The sequence below is a fragment of the Monodon monoceros genome, unplaced genomic scaffold (genome assembly GCF_005190385.1).
Source record: "Monodon monoceros isolate NGI ecotype Baffin Bay Population unplaced genomic scaffold, NGI_Narwhal_1 Super_Scaffold_12, whole genome shotgun sequence".
Lineage (NCBI taxonomy): Eukaryota > Metazoa > Chordata > Mammalia > Artiodactyla > Monodontidae > Monodon > Monodon monoceros.
In genome coordinates, this window is record NW_021703768.1 from 156,856,947 (window position 1) to 156,882,788 (window position 25,842).

At 55.3% G+C, this 25,842-nt stretch overlaps 1 protein-coding gene and 1 non-coding gene across 2 annotated transcripts in view; both read left to right on the plus strand.

The window, feature by feature from the left end:
• The window catches only part of GNG7 (G protein subunit gamma 7), a 153,683-nt gene extending 142,919 nt beyond the window's left edge, over positions 1–10,764 (plus strand). The window contains exons 4-5 of the mRNA XM_029218512.1: positions 3,988–4,106; positions 7,442–10,764. Coding sequence (XP_029074345.1) covers positions 4,026–4,106; positions 7,442–7,567 — 207 coding nt within the window. The 5' untranslated portion in view covers positions 3,988–4,025 and the 3' untranslated portion in view covers positions 7,568–10,764. The remainder of the gene's footprint in view (positions 1–3,987; positions 4,107–7,441) is intronic.
• On the plus strand, positions 2,516–2,588 carry TRNAG-CCC. The gene has a single exon. It is a non-coding gene; the product is annotated as a tRNA-Gly (tRNA).
• Positions 10,765–25,842: the final 15,078 nt, after the last annotated feature.

The window sequence follows — 25,842 nt, forward strand, 5'->3', positions numbered from 1 at the left end:
CTCCGGTGACGACCCTCCCTCTGTAATCAGTGCAGCCTCACAATGCATCCTGGCGCGCTCGGGGCCTTCATGGTCCTTGCCTTGCAGCCACGCACCTGCGGTGCTTCTGTGGGATCCAGCCTGACCCTGGTGACTTCCTAGCCCTTTACTGGGAGGCCAGCCAGGGCCTGCTGTCGTCTGTTAAGTTTCTATTTTTAGGCAAACCTCACCCCAAGTCATGCCCCCAGCCTTGCCACGCTAGAACCGGCCACTCCCCAGGCGGAATCTGACCGCTACCTGCAGCCCCAACCGCCAAACCCCTCCCTCCTGCTTCCCAAGGCCCTGCCCGGCTTCCAGGGCCTTCCAAGTCTCCATGGGCCAGGCAGGCCTGGCCAGGTCAGGTGCCTGGAGCCGTCACGTGTCTCTGGCAGGGAGGCAGCTGGTGAGGAATGTTCCCGGGCTGACTCACGGCCACTGCCTGTCCTGCGAGAGTTGACCTAACCCCGGGGGGCACGCGGTGAGGCAGTGACTGGCCGTGACACTGCCAGGACCAGGACGTCGGTCTGCTGTCTGGGCTGCCGTGATGCACCTATGTCTGGTCTCAGCTGCTCATGCACACACACACGTGCACACACATAGATATAAACTGACACACGTGCATGCACACGCATGCAGGCTCACACATGCACGTACATGTAAACAAATGCACACACACATGCATGCACACACACAAGCACACACACCCCAATGCAGCCCCCTCCGGCAGTCCCGGGGGGTCCAGGTTATAACCCAGCCTGGAGGGAGCCTCTCAGGGCATCGTGCCCGGAACAGAAAGCCAGCAGCACCAAGGGGCTTAGAGCTGACGAGGGAGGCCATGGTTTGGGGTGTCCCACGGGGTAGCCGGGCCTCCTAGGGTCCTGGTGGACACTCTGAGTGTGGGTGCTGAGCAGGACTCCCCGGCCTTCCAAGGAAAACATGCTGTGAAGCCACCCCATTTGTTCTCTGTCAGCATCTATATTTAGCGCTGAGTAATTTAGGTATTTTTAAGTCGAACCAAGGGCGGTTTTCCCTGAATTGGATGTTTTGTGGCCACTTTGAAGCTGTCTGCTGAATCAGAGCCCTCTGGAAGCCCACACGTGGGCCCTGTATGCCCAGAGCAGACACATTCGGGCCTTTTCTGACCCAGAAAGGGGCCTGGGTGTCTGGCAGGAAGGCAGGCAGCCAGTAGTGTGGAAGGGATTTTTTTTTTTTTTAATGGAACTTGGATGGAGATCACTGTAGATTCACACGCAGTCGTACCAGATCACAGAGAGAAAGTCCCTGCATCACCTACCGAACACAGATTCCTGCAGTTTTACTTGTGTGTGTATATTAGGATCTTTGCAAGTTTATCCCCTGTGCAGACACGTGAACCCCACACACACAGTCTAGATCTCCAGCACTTCACACAGCACGAGGACCCGGTGTCCACCTGTCCACCCAGACCCCTCCCCAGGCCACCGCCCGCCTGCAACCACAAGCCTCTCGTCCATCTCCACGACCCTGTGGTCTCAGGGATGTTCTCTACATGGAACCGCACAGCATGTGGCTCTGAGGACTGGCCTTCTCACTCCACGCGATCCCCTGGAGGGCCATCCGAGACGTGCACGTCCACGGTCCGTTCCTGTTTATTTCCGAAAGGGAAATTTTTTGAGAACCTGAACTCTGCCTTTACTTTTCTGCAGCTGCCCCTCTGGGAAACAGACAGAGGTACAATGTATGATGACAGAAGCACATGGTGCTACTGAAAGACCTGCGTAAAAGCCAGCCCAGTCGGGCGGCTCCCCGGGACTCCTGAACTTGGGCTCTGCGCCCCACCATCCCGAACGAACACTGCATGGACCCACTGGGAGCGTCTTCAACCCGGGCCTCGCTCACACTGGGGCCAGGTCGTTCTCTGATCCCATCTCAATGCCAGGAGCCCCTCTCCCTGTCGTGACAACCACAGACGTCCACAGGTGTCGCCCAGTGTCCCCTGAGGACAGGATGGCCCCAGTTGAGAACCACTGTCCCAGGGCTCACTAAATGTAGATTGGATGGAAAAAGAATTTTCACAACCTTAAGGGACAGAAAAATTTTGCATAACTGAATTATAAAAAATAAATTTACATCACTCGTACATGGCTGGTGGGAATGTAAAATTGTGTAGCCACTCTGGAAAACAGGCCGGTGTTCTCTTAAAAAATTAAGCAGTCGCACTCCTCAGCATTTATCCCTGAGAAATAAAGTCTTATATTCATGCAGAAGCCTGCACACGGACGCCTGTGGCAGCTTTCTTGCCGACACAGCCAGAACCGGGAGCCGGCCCAGGTGTTCTCGGACAGGCAGAGGGTTACGGGGCACCTCCACACCGTGGACCTTTACTGCAAAGGGATGAACTGTGGATAAGCACAGCCACAGGGGTGGATCTCCAGATAATTAGGTCTAGTGGGAAAAAACAGCCAATCCCGAAAGGCTCCTTACCGAGTGGTTCCATTTAAACAGCATTCTCCGGACTTCCCTGGTGGTCCAGTGGCTAAGACTCTGCGCTCCCAACGCAGAGGGCCCGGGTTCGATCCCTGGTCGGGGAACTAGATCCCACATGCCTCAACTAAGACCCGGCGCAGCCAAATAAATAAATATTGAAAAAATAAATAAATAAATAGCATTCTCCTCATTAAATTGAATATGGATGTAAGTCAGGTTAAGATGGTTTTTTATCATTTTTTTCCTACATTGCATGCTTTGACTTTTTATTTGAACGACAGTGAAACTTTGACTTTTTAACCGAAGTTGAATGGCATTTGTCTTAATCCTGCCCAGTTATAGACCAAATCATACCTAGAAGATGTTTGTGTTAATTTTACTTACACGAGCCATTTCCTGTTTAAGTGGCCTTACTCTGTCTATTGCATTGTTCTTGCCAAGTCTAAGCTCTGTCGTGTTGGAATTCTTCTAACACTGAATTTGTGGGGTAGAAACGTATCATGCGCTACACGTTTTATTCATAATAAACTAAGTTATAGCCTATTGCAACCTTAAATAAATAAATAAATAAACAGCATTCTCAAGGCCATGGTACTAAAGTATAAAAGGTGAACAATAGCCATGGCCTGGCCACCTGGCTGTGGCCCCTGGAGGGAGGCATGAGGACCCTAGGGGTGGAAGTGCCCCCCATCTCCCCTGTGTCAAGGTCAGCATCCTGGTTATGACGTCACTACAGCCTTGCAAGATGCTGCCGCTGGGGGAAACCAGGCAGCGGGTACACGGGCCGTCTCTACTGTTTTCTACAAATGCATGTGAATCTATGGGCATCGCAACATTTTAAATTTAATTAAATTTTAATTTGCTGGACAATTGACCAAATGAAGGAAGGAAACAGGCCCAGGCCCTGCAGAGAAGGGGTGGGGTACCCAGGACCCACGGGTACAGGCTTCCCACGTGATCTGCCTTGGTCCAGAGCCAGGGGTCTCGCCCCTGGGCGACTCTGCCCCCAGAGGATACTGGGTCATGTCTGGGGACATCTGTGGTTGTCACACTGGGGGTGCTCCTGGTATCAGGTGGGTGGGGGCCAGGGAGGCTGCTCGACACCCCACAGGGCCCAGGACGGCCCCCAAGAGAGAATGATCGGCCCCAGTGCCAGCAGTATGGGGGGAGGGGACCCAATGCAGGAGCAGGAATCAGAGAAAACTCCCCTCATTCTGAGCCAACCAGGAGCCGACGCAATGGTTTTGTGAGCTCTCCTGGGCCCTCAGTGGTCATGTCCAGTGAGCACTTACCCCCGACCAGCCACAGGAGGGGACTGTAGGAGAAGATGTGCTTGGCCGGGCCTCTCACTGTGACCCAGGGGCACAGGTGTCATGGCTGCAGGGTGGCGGGGCTTCAGGGCCCCCTGAGGTTTCCGGAAGTGCGGCATCCCTCCTCGACGTCCTCCACCTGCAGTCCTGGGGCGTCATGAGCCAGCTCACATCTGTCTACTTCTCCCCACAGCTCTCTGGACGACAGGGGCCCAGAGCTGATGGCAGACAATGTCAGCCACTAACAACATAGCCCAGGCTCGGAAGCTGGTGGAACAGCTCCGCATCGAAGCCGGGATTGAGCGCATCAAGGTGAGCAGGGGAGAGAGACCCCCCGGGCGCGCCCTCGGCAAACGGTGGGCACGGAGGCTAGCAGGACGGTAGGGGTTTGCACTCGGCTCTGCCTCTCGCTGTGTGACCTTGGGCCACTCAACCTCTCTGAGCCTCAGTTTTCTCAGCAGAAAAACAGAGCTGATGTAAACCTACCTCATGGGTTGTTGTGACGATTGACGTGCCAGCATGCTTTATAAACAGAGTGGGACCAGAGGCAGGCCTCGAGTACTGCTGTGAGCCTGCCCCAGCCCTTGGGGTCCGTCCCTGGATGGCCCCAGAGAAGGCCAAATCAGGCCCCTCCAAAAGGGTCAGCGTGAGACAGTCACTTTCTCTTCTGTCCCCTCATCCTCAGAGCTCTGTCCAGCTCCCCTGTTGTGACAGATGCAAAGAGAAGTCAGAGGCCCGGCCCCAGGGAAGAGAGGACACAGGGCCTTTCACTGTTTACTTTCGCCACTTCTGCGTTGATTGCATTTTTTGAAATAAGCATGTTTGATATTTAGCTAAAAAAAGAAAAAGGACAAGCAGTGCCTCCTAGCAAGCGCTTAACCCAAAGGACAAGCAGTGCCTCCTAGCAAGCGCTTAACCCATCAGGGACCAGGAACATGCAAAGCAAAATAAGATAGTGCGTAATTGGGCAGCCAGCTCTGCGGGCTTTTTTTCTTTTTTTTAATTGCATAAAGTTAACTGTTTTTAAAGTGCGCAATTCAGTGGCATTTGGTGAACTCAAAATGTGCAACCATCATGACTAATTCCAGCACATTCCATCACCCCCAAAAAGAAGCCCGTCCCCATTAGCAATCACCCCACATCCCCTCCCCAGCCCCTGACAACCAGGAACCGACTGTCTGTCTGTGGATTTGCCTGTTCTGGACATTTCCCATCAATGGAATCACACTGTGGGTCCTTCTGTGTCAGGCTTCTCTCACTGAGCATCATATCCTCAAGGTCCGTCCACGTTGTAGTGAGTGTCAGGGCTTCACTCCTTTGCATGGCTGACTGATGCTCCCGTGTGTGGAGGGACCGTATTTGTTTATATAGCTGAATCTTAAGTCCACGAGTGGACATCAGAATGACATCCAGGGCTTTCAAAGGATATAGACCAACGGGCCAGTCATGGCCTCCTACACGAGAAAGCTGTCTGACACTTTTCGAAATCACCTTCTCACCAAACCCATGTCCACTTTGCAAAGGACCGTGAGCCACCTCTGAGAAGCTGATTCCTGCCCCAGACCCCAGCTTGTGGGTGGCTGGGTGAGGACCAGGGAGTCTCCATCCAGGGAAGACACGGGTCATTTATGCTTCCACATTAGCTGTGCTCTAGCTACCCACTGGATTAGTCAGGGATCTATGACTATATGTTAGAGACAGAGAGGGAGCATGAGAGGTAGTTTAAGGCATTGGCTCACGCAGTCGTGGGGCTGGCAGGTCTCAGGGTGGCAGGGCTGAACCACAGGCTGGAGACCCAGGGAAGAGCTGATGCAACTTGAGTCTGGAGGCCGTCGGGAGGCAGAATTCCTTCCTCTTCGAGGGACCTCAGTCTTTTCTCTGAAGGCCTTCAACTGATTAGATGCGGCCCACCCACATTATGGAGCGTCACCAGTTTTCCTCAAAGCTCATCGATTTAAATGTTAATCTCACCTTAAAAAGACCTTCGTAGAGACATCTAGGCTGGCATTTGGCCACACAGCCAGGTACCTGGCCTAGCTAAGCGGACACATAGAATCAGCCGTTACTCCACGCATCTGTTCAGGCCTTGCTTCCCTCAGCACGGTCATCCCCCAGTCACTGCTGGTCGCGGGTTAGGAACGGATGGCCCGGCAGTGCGGACACGCGACCCCATGTGGCCATGGGGCCAACCCCTGTCGTCGCCTTGCACCTCCAGCCCAGCCAGGTGGGAAGGAGGCTGCCGCACCCCCCGGGTGGTGTCGTGGGGGTCGCCTCCCACGAGGCGTCTGAATGTACCAGGACTCTGAGCATTCAAAGCATTCCTTGGGGCTGAAGGCAGAGCAGCCACGGTTGAAGTGGTTTCCTCTCAGCGCCGAGCCAGCCCCGGCCCTGGCGGAGGCCGCTGACTCAGGAGGCCGCTGACTCACCCGCCCGTTTGATGTCGGGAGGGCTCCCCCGCGGGCGGCCTTTGAACGTGGGGAGGAGCAGAGTCGGGCGTGACCGGTCTCCCTCCCGTCCCGCCTGAGGTTTTGAGGCCCCAAGACGGCGACTGGGAGCGCAGGGCCGGCCTGAGTGAGAGGCCGGCAAGGCGAGGCGGAGGGCGCGCAGCATCCAGGGGCCCCCGGGGGCTTGTCTTCCAGGCAGAGCAGTGGAATCTGAGCCCGGGGCCCTGGCGCCCGGGGCGGCAGCTCTGGGGCTCAGAAGACCCTCCGCAAACTTTCCCTGCCCGCCACTCTTCCGGGTGGGAAGGGGACTGCTGAGGGGTCAAGGCCGCGGAGATGCGCCCGGGACTCGAGGGGCCCCCCCGGGTCCCACAGCGGAGCTGCGGTGCTGCCAGCAGGGTGGGCCCCCCCCGCCACCCGACACTAGGCACCACTTTACCCACGTCAGCTCCCCCAGGGCTGCGATGGGCCCTCCCTGCATCTCCTCCCGCCTCTTTTGGGGACTCTGACGCAGGGGGTCCTAAGTGTCAGCCCCCTCACCATGGTCACCGACACCGCGACAGCTCACACAGCACAAGAATCAAATGCCGAAGGCCTCGTCCCGCCTCTCGGGCGATGTACCTGCAGGGCTCTCCCCGTCAGGTCCTTTCTTCGACTGATTCCTCCCCTGACCCTTCCCTTCAAACTCCACACAGCCCCCTCTGGAGAAGGTTCAGTTCTTCTGCTTACTTGATCTTAAATTTCCGGTAAAATACGTATACGTAACATAAAATTTACCATTAGTGATACTTAGTACATTGACATTGTTGTGCAACTTAATGCACCACTACCTAATTCCAGAATATTCCATCACCCCAAAAGGAGGCTCATCCCCGTGAGCAGTCACTCCCCAGCCCCTGACCACTGCCGTCGGTGTCTGTGCATCTGCCTGTTCTGGACGTTTCCCATCAGTGGAATCACATCCTGTGGGTCCTTCTGCATCTGGCTTCTCTCACTGAGCATCGTGTTCTCGGGGTCCATCCACGTGGTAGCGAGTGTCCGTGCTTCTCTCCTTTTTGTGGCTGAGTGATGCTCCCGTGTGTGGAGGGACACGGTGTGTGTCTTCAGGTGACGGGCACTGGGGTTATCTCCACCTTTGTGCTGCTGTGGACACGGCGCTTTGGCCCCTTCTTATCTTTCCTCTCTTGTCCTTGTGCCCACACACAGGTCTCCAAAGCCTCCTCCGAACTCATGAGCTATTGTGAGCAGCACGCCCGGAACGACCCCCTGCTGGTGGGAGTCCCCGCCTCGGAGAACCCCTTTAAGGACAAGAAGCCTTGTATTATCCTATAGCTCTATCTTCCCTCAGCTCCTCCCTGACCCCCGCCCCCCCCCCCACCCCAGCCAAGGCATCATTCAGTACACAGTCAAGCAAAACTCTTCATTCCAAAAGAAATGCAAAAAGTTGCCGTCACCCAGGTCGGGTAAAATGTATCCTCTGGGTTCAGATGGATTTTCAGACCCAACATCGCAGCCCTGTCGGGGGCCGGGCTCCACCACCACTTCTCATGGGAAATAGCTGAAATGCCCAAGCAACGCGGTAAAGATTTTTGAAAACGGCGTTGCCATTTAAGTCATGGTCTAGAGCCGAGCTGGGCAGGGAGACGGGAAGGAGGTGGGTGAATTAGCCGCTGGCGTGGCTGACCCGGCCGGGTGGCGAGTCTCACACAGTTGGCCATTTGTGAGGACTTTAGCCAGGTTGATGATGTGATGCCTTTGGCCAGGGTGTGTGAAGTGGACAAAAATTGGGTGGAGTTGGGAGGAGGGACATAACGAACTTTTTTCAGAAATCTTTCTCCTTTTCATTTAAAACCTTGTAATTCCGTACCGCTAAAATCGGGTGTCATTGGCTGAACTTGTAGCTAAGCTGGGTTGTGTGACTTGGATTTCAGGGGCCGGGAGGGGGGCTTTGCCTGTGAAACGCACCCCTGTCACCCAGGGTCACCCAACTGTGTGGCTTTTGTGTGGCATGTGTCATCCGACAGCCATGCTGAGGCCCCCTCCCTTTCCTGGGGACCCCACCCATCCCAGAAACGGATTTTCAGCCCATGGCTCTGGTCACTGCAACGGCCAGCTGTGTTTTCTTTAGTTTTAAGCACGAGACATCAGCGTGGGCAGTTAGAGGCTATGGTCATATTTGGCTCTTCCGTGTTTTGTTCTGTTTTTTTTCCACTTTCTGCATCTCCATGGCCATTTTTCAGACAGAAATGCAGCCTGGGGAGGCCAGCCTGGGGCCCCCTGGTGCTTCGGGGTATAAAAAGGTGCGAGGGAATTCCCCGGTGGTCCAGTAGTTAGGACTCCGCGCTTCCACTGCAGGGGGCACGGTTTCGATCCCAGGGAACTAAGATCCCGCAAGCCGGGTGGGCGGCTGGCCAAAAAAAAAAAAAAAAAATAGGTGTGAAATTGTCTGGAAGTAGCTGCAGAGGCCCTGGAGATGGGATTCTTTGCCCAGAAATGGAGAGGCACCGGCAGTACTCCCCTCTGCGCTCACACCCAGCTGCCCGGAGCATCTGTAAGGTGTCGTGTAGTTGATGGTGAGGGCGGGCTGGGGGGCTCTTTTACAATTGCTGTTTCCTCTGTTACAACAAAAACATTTAAAGAGGTGGAGGCAGGACGGGTCAGATGCACACCTGCTTTCGGCCGCCTGATCCCCGGTGGCCCACCTGCCCGTGCGGCCCTGCGGGGGCGGGGTGGCAAGTCAGGATCCCAGGGCCCCCCCGAGCAGAAGGGCCCTGGGCAGCCGGCACAAGGCACGCGGGCTGGTGGGACCCGGAGCCTTGAGCTCCTCTCCCGACGCCTCTGCTCCCCTCGCGCCCCTGGGGCTCAGACCGTGCACAGCTGCGAAGGCTGGCGGGATGCCCGGCACCCCCATGGCCGGCTCCCGCGGGGTGCAGACCCAGGGCCAAGCTTCTCCCCAGCACCCAGCTCTCTCCGGCCGGTCCGGGAGCACCTGGGGCTTCGGGGAGCCCGCTCCCCCACCCATGCAGGTGGAGGGGGGAAGCCACAAAGGCCCCCACCCCACGCTGCTGCCCCCGTACACTGCGCAGGCAGCCAGCGGCCCAGGGGCGCCTGGCCTGCCCACGCCTGGCAGCACAGCAGGACAGAACAAAGCCTGTTCCAGAAACCCCGGGCGCACCCCACGGCTGGGGGTTGGGGAAGCCAGGGCACAGCGGGGTTGGCCCGAGGGTCAGAGGGGCAGCTAGCTGGTAGAGCGAGTCTGCCGGCGAGGACAGCCCACCAGCCATCTGCCGACTGGTCACCCTTTGCTCCGTCCGGGACAGAAGCCTTAATCCCTTCAGCCTGAGCTCGGTCTGCGCACACCCAGCCGTCCTCCTGCGCCCCTACTGTCCCGGCCTCCCGCTGCCAGGCCCCGAAGAGGACAAGGGGTCCTGGTGCTGAGGTCACAGGTCCCCGGGCCCAGGCCTGCCCTCTCTCTCGGGCCCCTGCCCTGCCAGCTGTGCCAAGCCTATCCCCACCGCGTGTCCCCGCCGACTGACCCCGGAGAAGCCAGTGGGAAGCCAAGCCCAGGACCCCTGGCCGATGGGGTGGAGGGACCCGAGTTTGGCAGCCCCATCGCTGGCGGCCGATGGCCGCCCCACCCCACCCCCACAAGCCCTGAAGCAAAATCGCACCGGGCCAGAGGCCCCCGAGTCAAGACCCCAGGGACCCAGCGGTCTGGGTAAACTGAGGCCCAGAGAGGGGGAGGACCACCGTTCCCCAGCCCCGCCCCATGGCCACACCTGCCCCGCTGCCTCCCCAGGTGCCCGCAGCCTCGGAGCCCAGGGAGATGGCAGTGGGCAAAAGCCCCACCGTGGGTTTCTTTCCAGCGGAGGAAAAAGAGCTCTTTTCCTTTTTTTTTCTTCTTCGACATCAGGATCCCCAGCATAGGCCTGAAGCATCAGGGCACACACAAGCTTGTGCTTTCCTGGTGCAAGTGTCAGCGTGAAACCATGGTTTTCAGGGCGTTGGGGGACTGTAAGTGCCCCGCGAGGCCGGGAGCCGGCAGTGGCAGCGCGGGCCTCGGGGAAACCGGCGCCTCTCAACCACATCCCCGGGGGAATTAAGGACACAGGCACCCAAAAAAGGCAGTCCTGGGCGACTCGGGGTTTCTGTCTGCAGCCTGCAGTGTTTCCTGTGGGCCTGGCCCGGCCCGGCCCCTCCCCCATCCTCCCTAAAGGTCACCCCCCAGGCCAAGAATTAAGTGACTCGGTTGTGACCTCCAGCCCCCTTGGACGGATGGGGATGCAGAAGGTGCTCTTTCTTCCTTTGATGTCCCGGCCACCCTGTCCTGTCGTCGCTGGGCCTCTAGGCAGCTCATCCATCTCGAGCCCGGGGCGGGCAGGAAAAGGCCATTGGACCCCCGCCCCAAGCATGAGTGACCAGGGGCAGTTTCCGGGCCACGGTGAGGCCACCACAGGTCGCTCGTCCTTCAAGAACCTGCCGCGGGGCGCCTTGAAAAGAAGCCATATGTCGACACCACTCCCCCCCTCCCCTCCCCCCCCTCCCCCCCCCCCCCCCCCGTTTCCTCCTCTGTCCTCAGAGACCATTGCCAAACATTGTAAAGACCGGTTCCCGGTTCTCAGAAAGCAATCCGTGGTTCTAGTGGGTTCTACCCCATCTGCGTTTGGATGTCCAGTGCTTTTTATTTCTGATTTTTAAAAAATTCCAGGTGTGCCACACCCACTTTCCTGCAGTGTTTGAATATTGTGTGGAATTGTTAATACCAAGTGAATTAATGCACAATAAAAAGTCTCACTGTTCCTTTCCTCCCGGCTCCGACCCTTCCTTGGCTCCCTGGCTGCTGCTTTCGGGGGGGGGGGGGGGGGGACGGGGCGGGATCTTGGCTCCGGCGGGACGGCTTCCCCTCCACCCACCACTGACCCAGCTGCCCCGGCAAGAGGCAGCGTGGATAGAACCGGGCTTCAGGCAGCAGCACAGATGAGGGAGCTTCAGCTTCTGATCTACAGTGGGAGAATTTCGGGGGAAGCTATCTGAGGAGCTAACGTCCACGCGTGTAAGCCGCGGGTCCCACGGTTTGGAGGGCCGTGGGAAAGCGCCACGCTCCTCCGAGAGCTTGGAGCCTGTGAAGATCTTAATCTTGCCCCTTCCTGCTCTGCGTCACCCAGAGACCAGACTCCCAGGAAAAAGTGGAGGGAATCTTGGCCCTGCCCCATAGTACACCACGAAGAGTTAAATCTTTAGTAATGGATCTGTAAGTGGGGGATTCTGGCCCCTGAGCGGAGAACTTTCTTTGTATGAACTAAGATCCTACGTGCCGTGCTGCGCAGAAAGAAAGAGAGGGAGGGAGGGAGACATGGATGTATCACTGTTTATTTTTTTTTTAAATAATAAAACGTTTATAGATTCAGCTGCATTAAAAATTGTCCCCTATGTATCAAATGTATAAGATTAGGGAAAGGAGGGGGGAGGGATAAATTAGGAGTATGGGATTAACAGATACAAACTACTATACATAAAATAGGTAAGCAACAAGGATTTACTGTATCGCACAGGGAACTCTATTCAATATCTTATAATAAATCAGAATGGAAAATAATCCGAAAATATATATATATGAAGCTGAAAAAAATTCTTTTTCTCCTGGAAAAATAAGTATAAGATTAGAAAGCCGTTCTGCTGTACCCCTGAAACTAACACAACTTTGCCAATCAACTATACTCCAATATAAAATAAAAAGTTTAAAAAAAAAAAAAGATTAGGGCTTCCCTGGTGGCGCAGTGGTTAAGAATCCACCTGCCAATGCAGGGGACACAGGTTCGAGCCCTGGTCCGGGAAGATCCCATGCCGCGGAGCAACTAAGCCCGTGCACCACACTACTGAGCCTGCGTTCTAGAGCCCGCAAGCCACAACTGCTGAAGCCTGCATGCCTAGAGCCCGTGGTCCACAACAAGAGAAGCGTGTCCATCCATGGATGATGGATAAACAAGACATGGTCCATCCACACAGTGGAATATATTATTCAGCCATAAAAAAGAAGTAAATTCTGACACATGCTATGACATGGGTGAACCTTGAGGACATTGTACGTAGAGGAGCCAGACACAAAAGGACAGATACTGTCTGATTCCACTCACATGAGGTCCCCAGAGGAGTCACATCCACAGAGACAGGAAGCAGATGGTGGGGGCCAGAGGCTGGGGGGGGGGGTGGGGAGTCAGTGTTTCATGGGGACAGAGCTTCAGTTTGGGGAGATGGGAAAGCTCTGGAGATGATGGTGGGGACGGTTGCCCGACAATGTGAATGTGCTCAATGCCACCGAGCTGTGCACTTAAAAATGGTTAAGATGGTACATTTCATGTTCTATTTTACCACAAAAAGAAAAAAGAAAACCTTACCCAACGTCCACCTGAATGGCTAAAATGTAACAGATGGGCGTTGCCGAGGACACAAAGCAACCAGAACCCCCAGGGCTCACTGGTGGGGTGTGAAGGGCTACAGCCAGTTTGGGAAAAGGTCCTGCACTTCCCTATAAAACTGAACACACACCTACTCTCTGACCCGGCGATTCCACTCCTAAGTGTTTACCTAACAGAAACCAAAACACATGTCCGCAAAAAGTCTTGGAAGGAATGTCAGAGCAGCTCTTCTCCCCATAGTCAAAACCGAAAACATCTCATCTTGGTCCCCTATTCAGCAACAGGGAATCAAGCCACTCCTGCCCCGGAAGCCCCTCAGCCATGTGAGGGACAAACCACCCACCACCAGGGACGGCCTGGGTGGCTCACAAGTCCACAGTCAACAAATAGCCTTACACAGAAGGATGGCCTGCATGATTGCGTTTATAGGAGGCTCTGGACCAGGCAAGCCTGTGCACAGGACCCCAAGGATGTCCACATCCTAACGTCCAGAACCTGTGCTCACGTCCCCTCACAGGGCAGAGGAGACTTTGCAGGTGGGATTAAGTTAGGGCCCCTGGATTCCCCGTGGGCCTCAGTGTCATCACAAGGTCCTTATGAGAGGAAGGCGGGAGGGTCAGAGGCAGAGAGAGACGGGAGATGCTGCGCTGCTGGCTGTGAGGATGCAGGAGGGGCTGCGAGCCAGGGAGGCGGCGCCTCTAGAAGCTGGAAAAGGCGGGAAATAAGGGAAGGAAGTCAGTCTGCAAAGGCTACACGCTGTATGATCCCAATTTGATGACATTCTGAAAAAGGCAGGACCATGGAGCTGGTGAAAGGATCACTGGCTGCAGGGGTTGGAGCGGGGAAAAGCAGGATGAACAGGTGGGTCAAGGGAGGTTTTTAGGGCAGGGACACTTCTGTAGGACAAGGTCCTGCTGGACACAGGATGACATACGTTTGGCAAAACCCACAGAATGTACCCCAAGAGTGACCTTGAGGGTCACCCCTGGGCTGGGCAGGGTACAGTGCAGATGCAGACCCCGGCCCCATGGCAGGAGGGGAGCTGGCTCTGCTGGGTGGGAGGCCAGGCCCGGGGGACGCCTGTGGCCTCCAGCATCCAAAGAGGCCCATTGGGGACTTGCCTGGCGGTCCAGTGGGTAAGACTCTGCGCTCCCAATGCAGGGAGCCCGGGTTCGATCCCTCGTCGGGGCTCTAGATCCCTCATGCATGCCACAGCAAAGATCCGGTGCAGCCCAATAAATAAATATTCAACAACAACAGAAGCCCATTGGGCATTGTGCCGCCAAAGAGGAAGGAGGGCTGGAGACCACGGCTCACCCTTCACCCTAGACTGTCCCCAGGGCTGGAAGGCCCCCCATTGTCGTGGAACTCCTTTCCCACCCTCCTACATGCAAATATCTTCCCGACATTCTGGAGGTTCAGGGCAGGGTCCCTGCTGCCTTCTCCAGCTCTGGTGGCTCCTGGCCATCCTTGGTCCTCGGCTGGTCCCGCATCTCCCCAGTCTCTGCCTCTGTCATCACAAGGCCTTCTCTGTGTCTGTGTGGTCACTCCTGTCCCTATAAGGACACCCACCATTGGATTCAGGGCCCACCCTACTCCAGCATGACCCCATCAGATCTATTACATCTGCAAAGACCCTGTTTCCTATTTTTTTTCTTTTTTGGGGGGCCACACTATGAGGCATGTGGGATCTTAATTCTCCAACCAGGGATGGAACCCACGCCCCCTGCAGTGGAAGCTCGGAGTCCTAACCACTGGACCGCCAGGGAAGTCCCAAGACCCTGTTTCCAAGTGAGGTCACATTGTGAGTTTCTAGGTGGGTAGGAATTTGGGGGAGACATGTATCAACCCAGTACTACAGATACTTCCAAATTCTTTTGTTTGGCTGAGGAAACATCTCACTGTGTTCTCACCAAGCACACTTCCTGCTTTTATTTACTAAGGGCCTATCCCGTGGCATACAGTCCAGGGACACAGAGTGAGATCAACAGATTCTACAGTCATCACTCCCAGAGGATCTCCTCTGAGACACGGGGAGAGGGCTTTAGAGCTGGCCTAAGGCATTGGGTTGAGTTGCGTCCCTCCCCAAAATCTATGTTTGAGTCCTAACCCCAGTACCTGTGAGTGTGACCTTGTACAAAAAGGGATGTGCAGCTGAAATCAAGTTAACAAGGTCACACTGGATACGAGTGGACCCTAAATCCAATGACTGGTGTCTGCACAAGAGAAAGGACAGGGAGATCTGGGTACAGAGACACAGGGAGACACACAGCGGGAAGGAGACCATGTGGCGTCAGGCACGGATCCAGTGATGCAGCCACGAGCCAAGGATCGCTGGCAGCGCCAGAAGCTGGAGGAGAGGCCTGGCGTGGTTTTGCCCTCAGAGCCTCCAGGAAAAAATCAGCCCTCCCAACACCTTGATCTCAGACTTCCGGCCTCCAGAACTGAGAGAGAATACATTTCTGTTGTCTTTTTTTTTTTTTTTTTTCCTGCTATCTTAAACTAGGAATGTCACATAGCCAGGAACGTCTGGGCGTTTACCTGGAGCTGGGAGATGGGAAGAAGTGACAGCTCAGGCTCCGGATGGAAAGAGCTGCCCTGGCCAAGGCAGGGGGACCTGACATGGGAAACTGGGAGGAGCTGGGTGTGCTGGAGCGGGGGAGGGGGAGTGGCAGGACCCGAGGCTGGAGCGGCAGAGGGCAGAAAACGGAGGGCCTTAGGGGCCGTGCTAAGGAGTCTGGAATGTTTCTAAGCAGCTCTGGGAACCCAATAAACAGGACAACAGCCAGCCAGAAAGGGCTGCCACAGGGACCCCTGAGTGGAGTGGGCCATCTGGTAAACAAGAAATGAGAATGACCATCAGTCACTACACAAACCCAAGACACCAGTATCGTTTTCAGAATCTGCCCCTTCCACGCAGGAGTTCACTGAAACCAAGAGGGGAGAAATGGCAAATTCTGAGTCACAAAGCTTCTCAGTGGCACCAGCTCCATAATTTGAGGGCCCCTTGTTCAAAAATTACAAATGTCAAGATGGTAACAGCAGAGCATTTAATTTTCTGAGTGCGTGGGCAGGGGGTTGGGTGCCGACGCCCACAGAGCCCGCCTGCCACTCAGCAGAGAAGCTTGCATGGTGGTTTGTTCAGAAGACAGGAACCTGTAACCGTTCTTGCATTTGCAGCCAACATTTCTCTTTTTTTGCCCGTGCCATGCGGTATGCGGGATCTTAGTTCCCGGACCAGGGATTGAACCCACACCCCCTGCAGTGGAAAGCGCGGAGTCTTAACCGCTGGAAAGCCAGGGAAGTCCCTGCAACCAGCCTTTCAAGAAATTCGATGCCAAAGTGTTCACTGACCTCGAGTTCTACTTCACAAAAACTTTGTTCAGGAGATGGTGTAAATTAGAAAAAAAAAATCTCTATGTCCCTTCCAAATCAAAATGACAGCATCTTATTTACGAAATGAAGAGGCTCATCTTTAACTGGGATGTTCAGAGACAGAGCCATCACATCACAGCAGCCTCTGTAGCCAGGTCCGTCGCACAAGGGCCGTTCAAGCACGACATGCTCATTCGCTCTTTTGATCTATCAACACAAAATGCTGAGCAGTGCAGAATGGGGACGTGAATATGGTGGCGAGAACAGGGAATTAACACGCCAGATCTGTATCCACCTCCGTAGCTGCCCTTAGAGCCTCTTTAGATTCTGATGCTGTCTCCAAAAGGAGCTGAGAGGCATAGACTGACAGTATTGAAAGACCAGACCCATCACACAATTTTAAATCTGCAGCCTGTCACCCGACCACACCTCCCGTAGTGCACAATGAATTCCCGTGTCTATAAATCCTGTCGTCGCTTTGCGAATCCTGTATTCTATTTTCTCCACCACAATCTATATATTTTTTCTTCTGCAATTTCTTTAGCCTATTTTGACATTTCTTCATCTTTTCAATACATTTAAAGACCTCAACGAGTGGAACCTGACCGGCCTTCCCTGGGACCTTGGGCAAGTCACTCTAACCCACGGGCGCTTAGTTTCAGAGTTGAGAGCAAGGCCAAATCGCCAAATGAGACCTTCAGGGGTTCATCATGCTGATAAGAGACACAACCCACAACCGAGATGAAATTCACACAGATACCACTAGGTCAAAATATCAAAAGTAAGAACTGTAAGGATACTTCAATCGTTCCGGAAGACTAGTCCTAGCATTCTTTCACCATTTTTTTTTTTTTTTGGTCTTTTCAAGTAGGAAAGTAAGTTTTTTAAAAATTTGATTTAAGTATAGTTGATTTATAATGTATTAATTTCTGCTGTACAGCAAAGGGATTCAGTTATGCATATATATTTTTTTTCATATTCTTTTCCATTCTTGGGTTATCACAGGATATTGAATATAGTTCCTTGTGCTATATAGTAAGACCTTGTTGTTTGTCCATCCTATACATAACAGTTTGCATCTGCTAATCCCAAACTCCCGATCCTTCCCTCCCCACCTCCCTGCCCCTTGGGAACCCCAAGTCCGTTCTCAATGTCTGTTTTCACCATTTCTGTAACTTCAGGTTCGTTGCCCTACAGAAGGAGATGCAGCGCATGCACACACATACACACACACACACATACACACAGGCACAGTCGTCCCAGTGTTAGACGGGCACATTGGGTTCTTGGGGAAGCAGAATGCCTTGTGTTCAGGTTGCTTATTAGAAAGGACTTCTGGGATCACCAGATGTGGAAGAGAGAGGAAGGGGCCTCAGGCTACCCCAGGGGAGCTCTGGAGCTGGACCAGCCTTGCAGAATTGTCCCCTGTTGGGCCCAAAGACAGGACTCTCTACCTCCATGTTGATCAGCCATTGGATGGGCTGCCTCCAGGACGCTGGGACCCGGGGCTGGGCAGCTGTCTGCAGCCGAAGCATTTCCTGAAGGGGCTGACAGCTGAAGGGTGTCCACTGACAACACCCCCAGAAGCCGGGGCAACTCGTCCCTCCCTCCGTGAAGGGACATGGCAGGTGTATCTCCACGCCCACCAGCCCCATCCATCCTGAGCTTTCATATCCAACATCCTTCTATGCATAAACGTCTGGCACCAACAGACTAATGAAGAGAAACCTTTGGAAATTGGCTGACATCAACAAGAGAAGGATAACGCGTCCCACCAGCCAAACTTCACGTCGCACACATTTTATTTACGATTAGAAAGTTTGTTTTTGTACTCAGGAAAGGGTAAGCAAGACATTTAAGAGGCTGTGGTGCAGAAGCAAAAGTGCTTATCTAAGCGATGACTTGAATCCTGTTTATCAGCACTTCTGCCTTTGACCCGCAGCCAGCCTCAAACCCTGCCCCCTGCGATGGTCCCTCCTCCGAAGCCCGCCCACTCACTGGTTCCCACCCGCTGAGTGGTCTGTGAGATTCCTTCGCAAGCAGCGGCTGGGCTGTGAAGCCCGGGCAGCCAATGAAGCGGGCTCAGGATTCAGTCTCCCCCAAAGATCCAAAGAGATGAGGGACAAGAATCCCACACGAGAAGGCTTTGGCGGCAGCGGCAAAGCCTCCTAGATGAGGGGGTTCCCCCTGGGTGGCCACATGAGACTCAGCCCTTTCTGCGGGCCACGTGTGGCTGATCTGGAGAAGCCAGCGCTGAGTTTACAGTGGCAAGAGGGATGCAAGGCCTCACTGGAGAGCCGGCGCTAAGAACGCGGGGCTCTTTCTCACCAGAATTTATCACTCTGGGAAGAACTCCAAGCCCAAGCTTGAGAAAGGCATTTTCCCTCTAGTCAGAGCCCAGTCTGCGTCCTGCCCCGAAGCAGAGTGGTGGGCTGGAGGCTGGACCAGCCAGCAGGTGGCCAGGGTCACATCCTTCTCATACCTTCCGTTTCCACAGTCAATCTCAGCAATGTCTGCAAACTCCCCTCCTATCAGTGAGAAAATGAATAATCAGATAGGGCAGCATTAGGATTCTGGAACATGTACTTGTGACACACCCCCTTCTAGAGTCTCAAGTCCTAGGTAGGAGGTCGGCTTTAAGCAGGAGAAAGGCGAGTTTCTACTCTACAGAACATTCAGGAAAAGCTCTGCTTGCATCGCCCCCAACCCACTCCCCACGTGTCAGGAGAATCTAGATGATTTTGGGTTTGGCAAACACTCACGTCCCCATCCTCACAGCCACGTGGAGCTGTCCAGGTGGAGAGGAGGAATTTCCAGACCAGGGTCTCAAAGTTTCATGGGACAATCTGGGCACACCTATGGGGTCAGAGCTACGGTCCCCCACGTGTGAAAGGCTTAGGGGTAAAAGAAAGCAGTTCCCTTGGGTCGTGGAACTGCTCTCCCAGCAACGTCCCCCCACCGAGAGGAAGTAGTGGAAGCTGCCCTACGGCCGACATTCCTGCTGCTCTTGACTCTCTGCCAGCCTCGTCCTGACCACCTTTGGAGCAGAGAGGAAGTGCCCTTCACGTCTGGTCTCCTTCCTGGCCAGCACACTTTGAGACATTCCCTCTGGAGGCCCTCTGACTTCAGAAAGCACCTCAGATCCGGAGGGCCCAGGATCCTGGAACCCACTGTCTTCCTGTGACTGTCCGGGAGGGTGGGAACAGGAGGACGGCTGGACAGTGGGTCTGCACGGCCTCTGAGAGCAGTCCAACAAGAGGCAGCGCTGTGAGATGAAAAAAGAACGAGCAGGGCAGGTTCCGCCACCAGCTCAGCTGGGGGACTTCAGCAACTCAACTCTCTGCGTCTCAGTTTCCTCGTTTCACTAGTAGCACCAAGGCTGTTGCGAAGATATTTAACGGGCGTAAGGTACATAAGAAGTATCCAACACGTAAAACTGGCTGAGGGTTTAAGATGCTGTAATGCCCTTGACATTCCCCTGGCCTAAGGGACAAAGCAGACAGGCTGGGACCTGGGACGCTTTGCTGCAGTGCTTGCACCTGGACAAACATCTCCTCAAGCAACAGAATACGAAGAAACTATAAGGGACTAAAAATAAGTGCACGCATGCGCAGTTGGGACAAATTAGGAACAATAAGATACAAAAAGGGCAAAACCCAACTGCCACTTCTGAGGTGCCGGAGCAAAGGCAGGGTCCTGTGCATGACCCCCGCACACAGCACCACCAAGGGTGTGGCCAGACCATCTAAGTCACCTGTCTGACCTGACCCCTGTATCCACCGCTATCCTCACCCCACTTAAGGGACCAGCTCACCCCTCTTCGGGGATCCAGCAATGGAAGCTGTTACTTTTTTTCCCTCCCTCAGGCTGCAGCACAAGTACCAGTAAAGCCTTGCCTCCTCTGGCCTCTTATCAATTTCTATTGATCAATGAATCCCAGGTCGGTATCACAAATAAGTGACAACTGTCTCTTTCAACTCCCCTCGGGGCGCTTCCACCCAAACGTTGAGCCCGAGTTTACTCTCTGTTCCTGGGCCTTATCTCCCCTGCCAAACTGCCCTCTCTTGGACAGACTCAAGAGGCCTGCAAGAAATCACCCTGCACTACGGGAAAGGTAAAAAATAAACTTAGAGAGGACATCGCCCGCTGTCATGGCTGCTGTGACCCAGGGCAATGCTCAGAAGGGCGAGCCTAGGCAGCTCCTCCTTCCATCCCGGCACTGAGGTCTGCCAGCCGGGCTGACTTCCCCCTTGGCCGGCCGCCATTTCCTCTCCGTTTCCTGCCCATTTCTCCGAAGATGGGAGGCCCCTGAGGAGGAGCCGGCCCGCTTCTCGGAAGGGGCGCCCCGCCTTCGCCCTGCTTCCTGGTGCTGGCCTGGGGGACCGGGGACTGGCCTGCGGGGCCGAGGCCTCCGGCCCGAGTCCTGAGAGGGGCCGCTGCGGGCTACCACAAGCTGTACCCCAAACTCATGCAGCACCTGCGCCGCTCCAAGCGCTTCTGCGCCGCCCCCGCCCCTGCCCTTGCCCTTGCCCTTCGCGCCGGGAAGCCAGCGCGAGGCCCCGCCCACCACCAGGCTCCGCCTCCGCGAGGCTGCGCAGAAGGCACCAGAGCGGGGGAACGCGCATCCTCAGACCCTGACCCTAAGGCTCGGCGTCTGATTGGTCGACCGTCTCAGCGAGCCAAGGAGGGATGCGCCTGTGCAGGCACGAGAGGCGGAGCCTTCAGCACAGGGCCCGCCCACTCCGAGGCGTAAAACAGGGTGAGAAGCCTCTGGAAAAGCGCTAAGTGGGTTCCTAGGCGCAAAACGTGCCTTTGTACGTGGGCCCGTTCTCCACACCAAGGCCAGTGTCATCCTAACACACGTATTGGCTTATTTGTTGCCTCTGAGTAAAACCCTTCCCTGTTCCAATAAAGATGTTTAAAAAAAAAAAACCTTTCCCTGGTAAATTATAACTTGTGGTCTAGTCACGCATGGGAGTACTATACATCTATTCCTTTTTTTAGTGTATGACTCAAATATTACATACCTATATACTTTTAAAAAAACGGATTTTTTACGGACTTCCCTGGTGGCGCAATGGTTAAGAATCTGCCTGCCAATGCAGGGGACACGGGTTCGAGCCCTGGTCCTGGAGGATCCCACATGCCACGGAGCAACTAAGCCCATGTGCCACAACTACTGATTCCACATGCCACAACCACTGAATCCCGTGCGCCTGGAGCCCGTGCTCTGCAACAAGAGAAGCCACCGCAATGAGAAGCCCGTGCACTACAACGAAGAGTAACCCCCACTCCCCGCAACTAGAGAAAGCCCGGGCGCAGCAATGAAGACCCAACACAGCCAGTAAAATAAATAAGTGAATAAAAAATATTTTTAAAAATTCTTTTTTAACTGTAAATATGTCCCAAGTATATTAAATATAATAGTATTCTACTAAAAAAAGTATTTGTTGTTTTTCAAAAATTTCACCAGGTGTCTTGAATTTTATCTAGCAACCTTATTTATAATCATGTGTTCATCATTGTGACCACCTGGTGGACGTGGCCACGGACCCCTGTGCTCCACGAGGGCAAGCACCTGTCAGCTTCTGTGCCTCATTTGTCGGGCGCTCAGCACGGTCTGGCCAGAGAAGGTGCCTGTGGTAGGCTGAATAAGCCCCGCCCCGCCCCGCAAAGATGTCCGTCCTAATGCCTGGAACCTGTGAATATTTTCCAGACTTTGCTGATGGGACTAAATTAAAGATCTTGAGATGAGGATGATCCTGGATTCCCCCTGGCAAACCCAATTCGTCACAAGGTCCTTGAGAGAGAGACAGAGACAGAGAGACAGAGACTGGAGACTCATCAGAAACAGAAGATGATATGATGCCCGAAGCAATAGAAAAGGCCACGTGATGTGGGGCCGTGAACCAAGGGCTGCGGGCGCCTTGAGAAACTGGAAAAGGCAAGGAAATGGATTCTTCCTCAGAGCCTCCAGAAGGAGCTTGGATGGCCTTGCGGAAACCTCGATTTTAGCCCAGTAATACGGACTTGCAACTCCTGACCTCCAGAACTGTAAGATAATAAATCTGTGTTCTTTGTGGTGACTTATTACAGCAGCAATAGGAAACTCATACAATGCCCCACAAATATTTGCTGAGTGAGTGAAGGAACGGATGGAAAGAATGCAAAAGGCAGCTTTGGAACACGGCACGGGTCAGAGCCAGCAGCGTGAGGAGTCATCTGGCCTCCCGTGTGTCACCAGTCATGAGACCCTTGGTCCGTGAAGTTATCCCAGGGCCTCGGTGGCCTGATCTATAGCACGGGGTCACTCCTGTGAGCCCCAAGGACTGTAAGGAGTACGGAGGTGGCTGGAGCATTGTCGCGAAGTGTGGAGCGGGAACCCAAAATGTTACCCTCGTCTCCAGGCAACCATCGCAGCAGCCTTTCTGGGGCCACCTGCTCCATCACCTGCCCAGGACCCTGTTCTAAGATCTCTAATCCTTTCACTCACTTTTTTTTTTTTTTTTTTTTCCGGTACGCCGGCCTCTCACTGTTGTGGCCTCTCCCGTTGCGGAGCGCGGGCCCCGGACGCGCAGGCTCGGCGGCCATGGCTCACGGGCCCAGCCGCTCCGCGGCATGTGGGATCCTCCCGGACCGGGGCACGAACCCTCGTCCCCTGTATCGGCAGGCGGACTCTCAACCACTGCGCCACCAGGGAAGACCCTCACTCACATTTTTACAGCAACTCTATTGTGGTTATTACCCCATTTTCCTGAAGGAGGTGGCTGAGGCACGGAGAGGTGGAGTCACTACCCCAAGGTTAAGCCCAGCTGTTAAGCTGTAAAGTGTGGACGGAGATGAAACCATCAGGGAATGAGCCTCAGATGGGTCCCACTCCTGCCCTGGGTTCTGTGTGCCTCGGTTTCCCCTCACCAAGCAGATGTTCCTCTTGGGGACATGAGAGCCCCCAGCCAAAGAGTGTGGAACTCAAGATCCACTCTCCGCAGGGCAGACGTGTCACAACCCTGAAAGGAGGTGAAAGGTGAGTCTGGGGAGCCCCACCCTGTCCTGCAGGTGGAATGCAGATGTAGTAGGTCAAGGATTCCGAGAGGCCAGAAGGTCTGGCTCACCTGGGACGTGGGAACGCCCTTGAGAGGCCCCTCCCCTCGCAACCAGGAAACATGGGGGTCTCCCCCTTCCAGGTCTGCCCCAAGGGAAACCCCCACTCCTGCGGGCTGTGTGTCCTTGTCTACCCTTTTTGATCCAGGCAAGCCTTGGGTCAGCCAGGAGGAGGAGAGGCGGACGGCCAGCCTGGGTGGAGGAATCCCCAAACCGGCTAAAAATAGCGGTGGAATTTATTCCAACACCTTCCCAAAATAGAAACCAGCCTCCCCGCCCGACAAAAGGCCCGGGCAGCTAGAGAAGGGGGTGGGGTTTCAGGAAAGGTGGCCTCGGGCCACCCCTCCCCTCTCCGCCCCCAGGTCCTTTCTCCCCAACCGTCCACCCCAGGGCTGGCTGTGCGCAAAAGGGCAGCGGGGTGATCCGGGCACCCAGGTGGGTCGGGACGACCAGGAGGGGGAAGGGACCTTGGAAAGTGGAGTCCCTTCCCTCTCCTAACTGCCCTGGCCCGAGGGCTGCTGACCCGAGAACTGGGAGGGCCAGAGCCACGTGGGCTAAAAATAGCCAGCGCCTCCTCCCAGGCTATTTTTAAAGTCCATTCGCCCTGGCCTCAGCACTAAGGCAGCCAGCCGGTGGGCACACCCCGCCGGGCAGCCCGGGCTCAGGCGCGGGCACCGCCTCTGGCCACCGCAGGGGCCAGGGCTGGAGACAGACCAACAGGGTAGACAGATCTGGCTTGAGTGCCCGACTTGCTGGGTGGCGCCAGGGCAACCCAGGCCCTCTCTGAGCCCGCTTGCTGCGGAAGAGAGAGGGAGACAATCACGTAGCGGGGTCCGGACCCCAGAAGGCGCTGGGCAAAGGGGGCTTCCGGCCCCGGCCCCTCACTCGGGACTCGGTGACGACTCTCTGAGAACCCCGAGATGAGGACTGAGCAACGGCCTATGCGCCAGGCATGCAAGCCTCACAGATGAGGGCCCACGGGCCTCAGTTTCCGCATCTGGAAATTGGGGACACTGGCAGCGCCTGGCTCAGGGCCGAGCAGGTACAAAGCGCAGCGCACGTGTCGGCAGCCTGAGTCACTTTCATTTCTCCGGTTTCCCGCTCCCGCCCACCCACCCTGGCCCTCCCCGCCCAGGCCGGCTCCAGAAACGCTGGGGCTGATGTCATCCCAGTCGGGTCCTGCGTCCCCGCGCGGCCGACTCAGGCCGGCGCCGCCGTCACAGGCGTTCCTGCGCCAGGGAATCCCGGCCTCCGCGCGGGGGGCCCAGTGGAAACCCGTGACGCCAGCGCCCGCCGTCGCCGGTTTTCCGGCCGCGGCGGCAGGGCGGGGCGGGGCGTGCTCCCGCGGCCCCCCACGCCCAACGCCGGCCCCGGGAGCGCGCGCGCACGCTCCGCGAGCGCCGAGTGCCCCGGCGCCCGCAGGGGCACGCACTTGCGCGCCTGGGGGGTGCGGGCGTGCACAAGTTCATGGACGAGATCGCGCGGGGAAGGCACCGTGGGCCTGCGTGCGGGGCCCCGGCTGGCTCTAGGGAGTGCGTGTCTGTGATATGCCCAGCCTGGACACACACACACGCATATACACACACGCGCGCGCGCATGCACGCACACGCACGCACACTAATGGGTGTCGGTGGCCTGTGGGCGTGGGGCCGAGGCGATGACTCTGGGCCTGTTCACCGTCTCCCCGCCAGTCTGGGAGCTAATTACTGTCAGGTCGAGACGGCTTGGCTGGAAAGATGAACAAATCGCAGTGTGTCTGCAGCACGTCTGGTTCTGCAGGCCCCATCAGCGTCTGTTCCGGGGGTGTGGGGCGTGACAACCGCGCTGCTTGCTGCGTGCACCGTGGGGAGCCTTGGGCGTGTGCGTGGGTCCTGGCGGGCTTCGGGTGGGTGGTAGAGGCAAGAGCTGTGTGTGTGTGTGTGAGAGAGAGATCTGTGGAAGGGTTTACTCTCCTTATGTATAAAATGCGTTAATTATAGTACTCACCTCCTTGATTATGAGGACTAAATCAGTTAATAGATGTGAGGTGTTTATGCACCGTGGAGCCCAGTAACCCCACTCCTAGGTATTACCCAAGAGAAATGAAAACGTAGGTGCACACGCAGACCCTGCCATGAATGTTTGAAGCAGCTTTATTCCTAATCACCAGAAACTGCAAACAACCCAGCTATCCATCCCCAGGTGAACAGGTAAACTGAGGTCAGGCCATACCATGCAATACGGAGTCAGCAATAAAGAGGAACCAACTAACTTTGAAATATTGACACTCGGTGAGAGAAGCCAGACACAGAAGGCCACACAGGGTGTGATTCCATTGATGGGAAACGTCCAGAACAGGCAGATCCACAGACAGAGAGTGGGTTCCTGGTTGTCAGGGGCTGGGGAAGGGGGTGGGGAGTGACTGCTTACAGGGCGGGGCGTGTTTTGGGAGGTGATAAAAATATTTTGGAATTAGAGATGTTGATTGCACAAGTCTGAATACACTAAAAACCACTGAATTATACCTTTCAAAGGAGTGAATTTTATGGTATGTGAATTGTATCTGGTTTTTTTGAGGAACAATCTGCTTACACGCAATAAAGTCTATGCGTCTTAGTTGCATTGTGCTGAGATCAAGGACCAGACTCAGAAGGCCGGGTACTGTGTGATCCTACTTATGCGACTTCCTGAAAAAAGCCAAACCGTAGGGACAGAGCAGATGCATGGTGGCAGGGG